At 37.4% G+C, this 12,898-nt stretch overlaps 1 protein-coding gene across 13 annotated transcripts in view; it reads right to left on the bottom strand.

Annotated features, from left to right (window-relative positions):
• The window catches only part of LOC18438527 (ENHANCED DISEASE RESISTANCE protein (DUF1336)), a 112,309-nt gene that overhangs the window by 33,696 nt on the left and 65,715 nt on the right, over nt 1-12,898 (bottom strand). For 11 of the 13 annotated variants that reach the window (XR_016046038.1, XM_088853986.1, XM_006848710.4 and 8 more), the window contains 2 exons: nt 3,961-4,136; nt 1,629-1,730 (listed from right to left, as the gene is read on the bottom strand). Coding sequence is in view for 10 of the 13 variants with exons in the window: in XM_088853986.1 (XP_088710112.1) it covers nt 1,629-1,730; nt 3,961-4,136 (278 nt within the window). In the remaining 3 variants the exon portion in view is untranslated. Of the gene's footprint in view, nt 1-1,628; nt 1,731-3,960; nt 4,137-5,789; nt 5,929-12,898 lie in introns of all 13 variants that reach the window. The other 2 variants (XR_016046037.1, XR_016046039.1) reach the window with 1 other exon arrangement.

Raw genomic sequence — 12,898 nt, 5'->3', positions numbered from 1 at the left:
GCTAGAACTCACGAATGAATCCTAACAGGCCTCCTACAGCTTCAGCCATACACTTCGAGACATTTCAGCAAATATTCCTCACGGCTTTCAACATCCAGGAGAGGAAATTTTGGCAAAACAAACATTCACAACACTTACAGGTCACCACACTGGCATTGCGCCCACGAAAAAGGAAAACTAGGTACTCCTTGATGAGATCAACACCAAAGGGTTAGGATTTCCCTTTTTTTTTGAAGGGAAGTGGAAGATGCGAAGATCGGTTCAATTCTGCTTTGATAGCATGTCAAGAAACAAAAAAAAAAAAATCACAAGAAGAAGGATACAGAAGAAACAGACGTGAGATGAGAAGAAGAGGAGAAACATGAGAAAGACAATGACGTGATATATATATATATATATATATATATATATATATATATATATATATATATATATATATATATATCGAGAGAGAGAGAGAGAGAGAGAGAGAGGGAGGGAGGGAGGGAGGGAGAGAGGGAGGGAGGTGGTGTGGAGAAGATCAAGTTCCCTTAGGTTGAATTGTCCTCCAAGCACCTCTTAATTGTTTATTTATAGTAGATGTTGATCAAATTACAATAATGCCCCTTTATAAGTAATTTAATGAAACCTTGAAATCTAATGTCTTAAAGTTTAGGAAAAGGAAAAGAGATACCCTAAACTGCAGAAGCATTCATAACCACTCCACAAGTAGTTTAATTTTTAACAAGGGCCAACATGCAAATGTCCTAAAGCTTATTATTTGATGTTAGGCAAATATATCAAACCTTTTGTAGTAGTAAACCAATAGATTTAGCTAGTGATCTGTCTCTCTCCATGGAGCCCTCATTTAGGAGACTATCATGGTGTTCTGCAACTTCCTTGTAACCTATGTTAGCATCTTGGTTCTAAACTTCTAGGTCTATCCTTTCCTCAAAGATGAAGGATCTTCACATAGGAACTTAAAAAGAGTTAACAAACGGAGGTAAGCAACAATAGGTGAAGCCATTCTCAAATTACACCACTCAACAGCCTAGCAGATTCATAAGAGAGAGCCATGTGGTTTTCACTCATTTGTTTACCGGTGATGTTTTGCATAATGCATCTCAATGGGCAGACAAAAAAATAAAAGAAAAGATTGAGAGTAGATTATTGGTAATCAGGAAAGGAAAGCAGTGGCAAAATATAGGGGTTGGTAAATAGTAACACTAGAAAATGAAAGAACCAGAGAGATTGCCAAATATGATCATTCACAACAATCTTAAATCAAGAATTCTACCAATTGCATGCATGAAGAACCTGGTTGTTTCTAATCCATGGAACTAAAAGTATTGTCTTTCTCTAGTAGCTCACCGAAATTAATATAGAGGCGAAACAAATATCTTAAATATGTGTAATTATGTGGGTGTTCATATATGCCAGCATGTAATTATGTATGACATGCATGCTGGTATTTGCAAGTATTACTGCATACACATGAATAATTATGCATCCGTTGTTAACTCCTGAGAGTTTGCATGAGATACCTTAAGAGTACCATGTGTCGGCCACACTATAAGCATTCAGTAACAAACAGTTGAATTTCTCAAATAAGTATGACATTGCACAGTTGAAAAAATTAGTTTATTTACCTGAACAAGGCATTTGGGATGTAGAGCTACCTTCTCAACATTACTATCAGCCATGAACCAATCAACTGCTAAGAGCTTCAAAACAGGATCTCCTCCTGGAACCTGGCATGTTAAGAAAAAGGTGATTATGACTAAGCCTGTAAATAGAGTATGTTCAAGACTTCCTTAGGGAAAGGTATTCAAACGAAAGACAGACAGGAAAATTAACACTTAATACAAACAGTATCTGCATAGTAAAAGCTATCAAATGCATCCTATTAACATGCTAACTCTAATGAAAAAAGTGTTTTCCTCAAATCAACTACAAATCCCTCATATTACGCTTAGGATAAAAACCGAGATGGAAAAGAAGAATTTCAAGTTTTATGTCAGAAATACAGCTGGAGTGAACTAACAAATAAATCCAGATGCCTGCTCTATAAAGGCCACATCCAAACATATCTACTACATCTGCAATAGACTACTCTGTTCTGCAGTTATATCCATCTTATTTCTAGCTCTAGTCTGATTTGATAATAGTTCATCTCTTACAAAATTTCTTATTCCACAAATATAATTCAATGAAGTCACAACATATGGAAAATGATCTTTGGGAACTTAGCTGTAACACGACGAGGTAGTTAACCACTTAACTGAGATGCCTTTGACCTTTTATTCCATCTTATCAAATTTTACAAATCACAAGGAAAGAGGATGTCATTGAAGAATGGAAGGGATTATATATCGAATGTTGTTGGTGATCAAGAAATGGAAAGCATCGTTTAATAGATTAAACTATTAGGATAAATTGTGCCCTGCAAAGGATATATCCTGGTCTATCAAATCAGCTTTGAGTCATTTAAATCATTAGATCAATCTGCAATACTCTTTCGGGGTCTCCTAATACTATCGTGAATTTGTAATATATGTTAACTTTGATATTTCTCAACACATACTTCAGGATGCATATTCCACAAGTGAGTATTAGTGCAAGACCGAGTGCCAATGTAAAATGAGTCAAAGGGATTGACTGGTGCACACAAGAACTAGTGTGACACCTTGGTTTTCTGGGATTTCAACAGTTGTTAGCTCCTTATCGTGAACCTCACAACTGATGTAACATGAGATATGCTTCCCATAGCGAGAAGATTTCGACCATGAATCTCAAATAGACTTGATCTCGTAAAGTGTGCAAGACACACTTGGGCAGATGTGACCTCGGCACATGCAAACGGCACTAAAAATGATTCTCAACAGCTTATAGGATGCATACAGTCTTTCCAAGAAATGTTAAAGATCATATATATAGTCTTAAGACTCTGGTTTGTGAGCCAACCTCATCTTTGGAAATTCTCACTTATGTAGTCTTAAGACCAACCTCAACTTTGAAGAAGATCTGTGGAGTGAATCTAATCAGAGATGGCTAATCATCACGACGTGGCATAAGTTATGGACTGGACACACCATCAAAGAAGCCGAAGAGAAATCCCACTCCCCCGTCCTAGATAGTTCTTAGGAACAATTTAACGAAAAAACATGTTCCCATTCCACAATCTATTGTTAGGACCTCTAAATGGGAAAGAATTTCTTGATTCAAACAACAAATCTAACACAATCTCTGGATCAAGCCGGTTCCTTCTAAAGCAAGGGCAATGAATCACCATGTCACTTATCCTCTCCATGCAATCACTAACAAAAATCTGGAAGAACTAAGTTGACCAGATATGGAAAATGGTGCTCAAATCCTTTATCCTGCACTCAGCATCCCGCCAAATGAAAGTCTACTGGAAGATTAGATTACGGTCTGGACGCATGTTATATGCACAGGCTGCTTGGTTCCAACTTTCTCGCCATCAATAAATATAGTGTTCTGTCAATCTCTGTGAGTGAAGAACAGACGTACTGATGATGCTGCCAATTAAAGAAAAAAAGTGTCTTCCTCTGCATCGTTCAGTGGCTTATTGGTGCATCCAGACAGGGTCCAAAGTGATGTAATCTTAAAAAGTACTAAGCTTAAAAAATCCTAGCATGAAACTAAGCTTGAGAGTTCCAGCTATGAGATATAGAATGTAAGCGTGAGCAACACATTGAAGCTAGAGTTTGACTCATGTGAGCCCTATGTACTCATATATATGTATGTATGTATCAAGATGTCACCTTCAATACATTCAACCAATGATACAAAAATTCAACTTGAATGCCAAAAGAAATTTAAAATAATTTAGACAAGAACACAGAGGAAAATACAAACAACATAATATAAGCAAAAGAGAAAAGGACAGCACTGCACAAATCTCAATAAATAGGAGGTTTTGGATGTCCATTGGGAATCAGAGGCATAATAATAGATTACCTTGGAGAAATCTGTTAAGTATGTTTTCCCCCTTATCATAAATCCTTCACCACCAGGTTCAGTCCAACAATTTGAGTCTGTCTGATCTTTTCCTTGATGTAGAGAGCCATGAAATTGACTTGCATCGATACTGATTGGGTTTGAATGAATGTCCAATTGATTAGTCGCATCACTAACTGTTGCCAACAAGAAAGTACGTCAATAATTCATTTATGCCAGTTGAGTAGAAGTGAATTGTCAAGAATTAAGAGTATATCATTGCTGAGCTCTTAGTTCAATCTGATGTCAGTGAGCATAAGTCCAAGAGTAAGAAGTTAGAATACGAAATGTGTTTGTTGGCCCCCTAGAAACTGATGATTGGATCGACCTAGTGATGACTAGTGGGTTGAATTTTCTTCAGGTTTTCAATGTTCTCTATCCTTGAATAAAAAATAAGACTCTAGAGATTAATTCAAAATATGCGATTGCTTATTAACTAGGAAAAGGAGAAATAATGCTGAAACTAAGCTCTTTGGTCTGCAATAAACCGCATACAAGGTCAAATTGGATGGTCAAGAATACACGAGTTATCTCAATGTTTTCACTATAGATTTCAATAGTTTGTCAGAGTGGATGGATGAACCATGCTGTTTTGAGTTCTAATTTGTAAGTTGTAGCTGGAATGATTGCGGCGATAGAATACAATTCAGGAATTGGGTTTGAACAAAAATGGAAACCAGTAAGCAGAAGAGCTAGAAACAATTAGACTGAGAGAGAACCAAATTGGGAAGAAGAACTAACATTCCAATTAAAAAAAAAAATAACTTAAAGGATCTATATGGTCCCTTATTCTCAATAATTAGCACAAAATGAAGTTTCCCATAGATGTGGATATTCTTTGAGACTGAGTTTTAAGAAAATGAATCAACATAAATGGATAAACATGATGCCAGGGGCAACCTCAACAACGATATTAGTTGGACATCCCCTTTCAGTAAATTAGGTTGGGATAAAATAATCAAGAACTTCCAAAAGTAAATACATAGAGAATTGACATATATGTTGTTATATTTTCTACATATTAATGAAGGGTGTGGCAATGTAGAACTCCAGATGACAAATTCAAAATTTTCTTTGTTTTCTTTATTAATTGCTGGAAAGTTAACTTACAAGGGCCAGAAAATAATGCAGAAATTAAACATACTAATCTAGGATCTTTAAAATTTATTGCCAAATAAAACTTATTGAAATTGAATTACAAACTAACAACTTTAGGAAGTAAAATAAGACAGGAACAGCACAAAATAAGATTAAATAACAGAGGGAAGACTTACTGACTTTCCCTTAAGGTTACCCCCTTATGGCTTAGCATACCCCACATTTGATCACCTGAAGATAGCACACTTGAAATTCTAGATCCTGCTGAATCCTCTAATCTAAACATGGGAAGCACATTTCAGACACCCTTATTTGAAATTTATGGCGCTAAGAGCAAAGGTACAACTAGGGTTCCAGAAAGAATCATTTTTCACTTGGGCCATGCCAAGAGGGCACCTCCCTTAGAACCAAGATTAGGGGTGGGCGTGTCCTCTACCTCTCTCAGTTGGTGCTGAAAGTAGGACTATGTGACCTAGGTAAGTAACTACCGACTAAAATTTTTATTTTTTCTTTATTTTACCATCCAGATCACTTGCAAGTATCCAAATACAATATATAAATCAATAAAACCACAAAGAATGCCAAGGCCTCTCGCTTGCCATCAAAACAAATACATTCAAAACATAAATCTAATAATTACACAACACTTTGAATAAATTCAAGAAAGCAAGAAATAAGACAATACCGCATACCTTGCCTCAGATTACCTCCAAGGACTTCGTATACCCCGCATCGGATCTCCTCTACCAATGACGCACAGGATCTCTATCGAGCCTCTCATAACTAGGGAAGCCTATGAAAAACCTCTTGAGAGTATGACATGGGATAGGGCTGCACATAAGCAAACGGAGGAGCACTTAGGTTTGGGGGCGTCCCACCCTTGTGGCCTGGGCGTATCCCCTCTCAAGGTTTCTAGGTTCTACAAACTTAAACCCTAACTAATGAGAGAGAGAGAGAGAGAACAGAGCATACATGCCCTTAGAGTTTAGAGAGAGAGAGCAGGGCATACTTGCCCTTAGAGTTTAAAGAGAGAGGCTAAGTCAAGGGATGTAAAGAATAGGCCCCCATAGAAAGTATATATAAAATAGAGGCTAGGGTTTTTGGATCTAGAGTTTTGATATCATTATGAGACTCAATCTTGACCTTTGAACATGGAGACTTGTGGGGTGGAGATCTCAACCATTCATTCCTTAGATCAGCCATCATGAGTAAAAGAAATGAGGTGGAATTATTATCTCTCGTTACCGCAACTCTATTCCCCTCAAATAATGTATAAAGAAAATACTACAGTTTTACAAATAAAATTTCAATCAATCTCTACACATGCTTATTTGAAATCAATCAAATCCTCTTCATGACACTTTCCTTATTTTTCAATCACGAAGGTGGCTGAATACACAAGCCACACAAAATTGGAAAGAAGAGGGAGTGGGGTGCCCTACACATGGAGAGCCAGGTGGGCCCCACACCCCCACTAGTGGGATTACATGTGATAAGTGCAAAGTCCCAATGGGTCCCCACACCCTAAAAAATATTTTTGAATGGTAATAGGAAAATTTTATAAATCCATTAAATATTTTATTTTCCTCTCTGAATTAAATAAATCCATAAAATTGATTTTTCCTTATTTAAATTCTTTTAATAAAATAAAATATCTAAAGAGGTCTAAAAATTCATTTTAATTATCTAAAATATAATTAAAATATAATTGAACATACGTAAGAAAATTTGATGGGAATTGGATCCAAAAAATTAGGAATATAACGACTCCATCCTTTCTAGAAATCTACATCTCGCTACACCTTCTCAAACTAACCCAATAGTTCCTATGACCCACACCCTTTCGCAAGAGTTCATGTTTGGACAATCAAAGTCAGCCAATAAATGAGTGAGACACAAACCTAGTCTATGGATTACGGGCCCCTCCCTGACGAAAAGTCCAAGCCCCATTCTAGCATGATACATATAGATTCTTTCAACACAGTCCAGTGTTGTAGGGAGTCAATTCTTGGACATATGTACACCACACACCCTCATCCAAAAGGCTGCTTCCCAGACGACTATATACTATACATGTCGTGTGAAGGTAATGATGAGGATTTTGACCCTTGTCCTCTCTGGCCAACCATCACATACAAGGATCACATCTAGTCCTTGGCCAACCGCCTTCGGCACAACTCCGACCTCATCAAGGGATAACTCGACATCGAAACCCTTATCGATTGTGCACAAATGCTCAGGGTCACGGGTTTTAGACATCACATTGAGCCATGGCCAATCAAATCTCAGGTGAGTCCTGACATTAATAATGCCTCACAGTTCAATGTGGACAACGCTCCTACTGAAGCCAACATTTCATTTTAAATAATTTTAGTACATGCTCTCATAAGACCTTTAAATGGCCACATAACCCCAACAGGTGCATGCCACCCTAACACTTATTACGGACGGTGTGCCACCTAGGTAGAGGAGAGAGAGAAGAGAGAGAAGAAGGCTAGAGAGGGGTGTGGAGAGAGAGAGAGAAAGAGAGAGAGATAGGTGTCTATTTTTGAAGGGGGAGAATACCCCTCCTATATTGGGCTCCCAGTCATATTAGGATTCACCATAATCTAAAATTAAGTAAACTATGAAGTGAGAGAGAAGATCACTCTCATTCATTCATCTCTAAGATCAGCCATCATAATCTAGAGTGAATGTTCAAAAACTTTACCTTGAGATTTGACCCATAATCCACTAGTATCTTTAACTAGACATGTGACCAATCAAACTTATCTTCTTGACAATCTAGAATGATCTAGAATAATCTTGAATTCCTTTTCTCTCATAAAGGAATAATTAGGAATTAAAATAATTAAAATTTGTACCAAAATATCACCAAAATATTTTCATAAGATATTTTCTCAATAAACATAATATTTTCAAAATAAATTAACAACATCCTTATATGGGATGTGGCCTATGTGGGGCCCACACATGTGGGAGGCTGGGTTCTTTACCCCTCCCATGTGGGTCCCACCTAATAAAATGAATTTTCTAAACTACCCCTGTATAAATAAAATTCCAAAAATACTTTAGGGGTTTTTATGCATTTAGAAACAATTTCAAATTCAAAAAATATCCAAAAATCGCAGAAACACAATTTTAGTTAAAATTGATATTTCTGAAGTCCTTAAAAGAATTAAAACACTCAGAAATACATAATAGAAGTGGATTGGTACCTAATAGGTCAAAAACAAGTGAATGTCAAGGCACTCCACCCCTGCCAAGATCCATGATGCTCTACTGCCTTTTCAAGCCAACCCAATGAGACCAATGACCCGCAGTCAAGTGCAAAGGCTTCTGATTGGCTAAAAAAAAAGGACCAATAAATTGTGGAATCATAGTCCTAGTATGTGGAATAGAGTTCCCCCCCTAAAGAAAGTCAGACACACATATCATTATAGTGTTGGGGGCTTCTCTATGAACATGTACAACTAGCCCTTTGTATAGAGTTGCTTCCCGAAATGCGGGCATTATATGTATGTCCTGCGTGGAAGTTTGTTTAGGATTTGGCCCCACTCTCACAGACCTACCTCTGGATACAGGAGACCACACTGTCCTAGCCTACAAACAATGTCCTTCGGCATCTCTCCAACCGCAACAAGGGATGACACTCTATATACCCTCAATAGTAATGACTTATGCCCACGAGAAAGGGCTTTTGACATGAACCGGGCCATGGACCGCGAAACGTTAATTCAGTCAACCACAATACACTCCTACTGAAGTGCACAAAACACTATAAATAATTTTGTTTACATGCACTCTAGCCACACAAATCGCTGCCTTATTGTCGCAGAAGATCCTTACACATGGGCATTTTACATGTTCGAATCTGAGCTGATTCAAGAACTTCAACCAGACATCTTCTTTTGCAGCGAGACAAGCCACATACTCTGACTCCATAGTCGAGAGTGCAACCATGTCCTGTTTCCTCAAGCACCAAGAAATAGCTAAACTGGCAAGTGTGAAGATATACCTGGATGTGGATTTCATTTCATCTGGGTTGCCCTGGTAGTCAGCATGTGAATATCCTTGCATCTGAGTAACCGAGCCTACTCCACATGTGAGCACGAGATTAACAGTTCCCTTCAAATATCGAAGAACTCTTTTAATACCTTCCAATGCTCCATGCATGGATTACTATGAAACCTACTAATCACGCTCATCGCAAATGATGAGTTCGATCTCTTCCCCAGCATGGCATACATTAGCGACCCAACTGCACTTCTATATGGAATTCTCTGCATGGCTTCTTTTTCCTCTATAATTGTAGGACACATGGTTAGGCTTAACTTGGTCTTCTTATTAATGGGATTCAATATGGGACTACAATTATTCATCTCGAATCTTTACAATATTTTCTTGCAATATGTTTCATGTGGTAACTGAATAGTTCTCTCTCTTCTATTGATCCTGATTCCCAAAATATACGAAGCCCCTCCAAGATCCCACGTGTCAAAATGTCGTGATAGGAAAGCTTTTGTTTTCAAAACAAGAGTCATTGAACTACTGGCAATTAACATGTCATCCACATACATAGAGATGAACACAACATCATTCCCACAGAACTTGACATAGATACAATAACGCTCCTGGTTAGGCACAAAGCCAGCTTTTGACAAGGTCTCTTGAAACTTTATATTCCATTGCCTAGACGCTTGTTTTAGGCCATATAGGGATTCCTTAAGTTCACACACAATTTTCTTTTCCCTTTTCTACGAAGCCTTCTAGTTCTTTCATATAAATTTCTTCTTCTAACTCCCCATTTAGAATGGCTGTCTTTATATCCATCTGGTGGAGTTCAAAGTTGAACTAGGCTGCTATGGCTATCAAGGTCCGAATGGAGGGAATTTAGCTACAGGGGAAAAAGTCTCAACATAGTGAATTATCTCTTTTTGAGTGAACCTCTTTGCAGATAATATGGCTTTGTATTTTCCCAATTCCCCTCTGCATTTAGTTTCTTCTCATAGATCCATTTACAACATGTAGGTATTCTATCATGAGGAGTGTGACTAGTTCCCTAACATTGTTTTATCTAACTAAGAAAAGTTCATCTATCACGGCCTCTTCCCCACTAATTCTTTTCTGGATAGGTGATGTAGGAGAACTCGAAGAAACATAGAAAAATAAAACAGAAGCACCTTGACATAAGCAATTTTGGAGAAACCTTAAAACAGAAGCACCTTGACACAAGCAATTTTGGAGAAACCCTAAGGCTTTCTCCCACCTAAGGCTCAAGCCTTAGACTTGTTTTACAAGACAAAGTCTTCCTTTTCTTAAAGAGGAATACATGAATGAGTCTACAACCCCTCTATGCCCTTATTTATATTGAAAAATTATTGTTTTGGACAATATTTATCCATACAATTAACGTTTGACCAAAAGGTCCTAACTTCAGTATAAACTCCCTAATTTTAATTGACTTATCTAGAAAGTCCCTAACTGGTCTAGCAATGAAATAAATAAATAAATAATAAAAAAAATCCCAAAAAAACTAGAAATAAAAACACCCAAACTATTTTTTGTTGTTCTTGTTCTTCTCAGAAGTCCTCGTAGGGTTTTCATCCTCCATTTATGAGAAAAAATTAGGAGGAATCTATCGCTCCAAAAGAAGATACTCATGGCTACTTCTTGTGCTTAGATCTCCATCATTCTCCCTAGGTTGAGGTGAACTCCCCCTCGAGTTCACATCTTCATCTTCATGCACCTCCACATCATGAGACTCTAATAGATCAGCAAAGTTGAAGATGTTCAAAGTCTCCATGTCCGAAGGCAAAACGGCCTTTTAAGCATTGTTGCCCATCTTCTTCAAAATCTTGAATGGTCCTGCCTTGCAATCATTCAGCTTGCTGTATTTTCCCATTGGATGTTGTTCCTTCCTAAGATACACCATTACCCAGTCTCCCACATTAAACTCCTTGAAAGGCCATGCTTGTCCGTTGCTTCCTTGTATTTGGTTGTATTGGCTTCTAGAGTAGCACGCACTTGTTCATGCACTCCTTTCATTTGTTCAATCAAGTCCTCAACTACAGCATGAACCTCTTCATTGGCCGAGACAGGAACCAAGTCAAGTGAATGAGTAGGGTTTTTTCCATATACCCCCTCAAAAGGACTTTTACTAGAAGATCTATTGCAAACAATATTATAGGCAAACTCAGCTTGAAGCAGAGCTAGGTTCCACTGTTTCTTAATTTCCTTTACAATATTTCTCAAAAGATTGCCAAGAGTACGGTTTACCACTGCAGTCTGGCCATCCGTCTGTGGATGATAGAGATCTAAGCATAACAAATAGCCACAAGGAGGATGAAAACCTAAGAGGGCTTCTAAGAAGAACAAGAAGAGCAAAAAATAGTTTGAGTGTCTTTTTATAGTGTTTTTTGAGGCTATTTCATATGATTTTTCTTGATGTAAGAACTTGATGAAACATAGAAAAATCAGCAAGCTCCTTGACACAAGCAATTTTGGAGAAACCCTAAGGCTTCCTCTCACCTAGGGCTCAAGTTTTAGGATTCTTTTACAAGACAAAGTCTTTCTTTTCTTAAAGAGGAATACATGAATAACTCTCCAACCCATCCATGTCCTTATTATTTATATTGGAAAATTATTGTTTTGAAAAATATTTGTCCATACAATTAACTTTTGACCAAAAGGTCCTAACTTAAGTATAATTTGAAGCTAAACGCCCAAAAAATAAAACTTATTGAAACTGAATTACAAACTAATAGCTTTAGGAAGTAAAATAAGACAAGAACAACAAAAAATAAGATTAAATAATTGAGGGAAGACTTGCTGACTATTGCCTAGGGTTACCCCTTTAGGGCTTAGCACATTCCACACCCGATCACCTAAGCAATGGTGCATTTGAAATCCTATATCTAGCTAAATCCTCTAATTTGAACCTAGGAAGCACGTCTAGGAGACCCTTATCTGAAACATATGGGGATGAGAGCTATGGTCACAATTAGAATTTCACAAAGAACCTTTTTCACGCGGGGAATGCTAAGATGGCACCGCCCTTAGAACCAAGATTGTGTCGTTTACCTCTCTGGGAAGGTGTGTTCCACCCAGAGAGGGGCGTGGTGGAGAATAGAGAGAGAGAGAGAGAGAGAGAGAGAGAGAGAGAGAGAGAGAGATGGGAGAGCTCTATCTATTTTTGAAGGGGGAGTAAACCCCACCTTATATAGGCCTTTAGGCCCCAAGGTAGTCCCAGCCAGAATAGGATTTAACATAATATAAAATTAATTAGGCAATTTGTGAGGTCAGAGAGAATCAATCTGAGCCATTCATCTCTAACATCAACCATCATGATCTAAAGAGAATATTAGGAAGTTTACCCTCTGAGATTTGACCCATTATCCACTTCTATCTTTATTAAACTTATCTTCTTGACGATCTAGAATAATCTTGAATTACTTTTCTCTCACAAAGGGATTGGATAATTAGGAATTCAAACAACTAAAATTGGTCAATTTAACGACATATAATCTCCAACATGGTGATCATGAATATGACAAAATAAATAAATATTAAAAACTAAAAATAATAGTTTTGTGAAGAAAACATTTAGACCGTTAGTATCAACTGATTTTAGATGGACCACCTATTGGCATCCATCTTTAGAATGGATGCTTTATTCCTTGGGCGACACAAATGTAAAAAAGTGTCCCCCGACACATGGAAAACTTTCCAGAAGAAAATATCAAATAAATAATTTTCACTAAGAAAATAAGTTTATAGGAAAATCTCTACCAAAATATTT

The sequence above is a fragment of the Amborella trichopoda genome, chromosome 12 (assembly GCF_054954075.1).
Source record: "Amborella trichopoda isolate Santa Cruz 75 chromosome 12, AtrichopodaSantaCruz75HAP2 v2.0, whole genome shotgun sequence".
Classification (NCBI taxonomy): Eukaryota; Viridiplantae; Streptophyta; class Magnoliopsida; order Amborellales; family Amborellaceae; genus Amborella; species Amborella trichopoda.
Note: the sequence above shows the minus strand (reverse complement) of the source record. Positions and strands in the feature narration are given on the sequence as shown.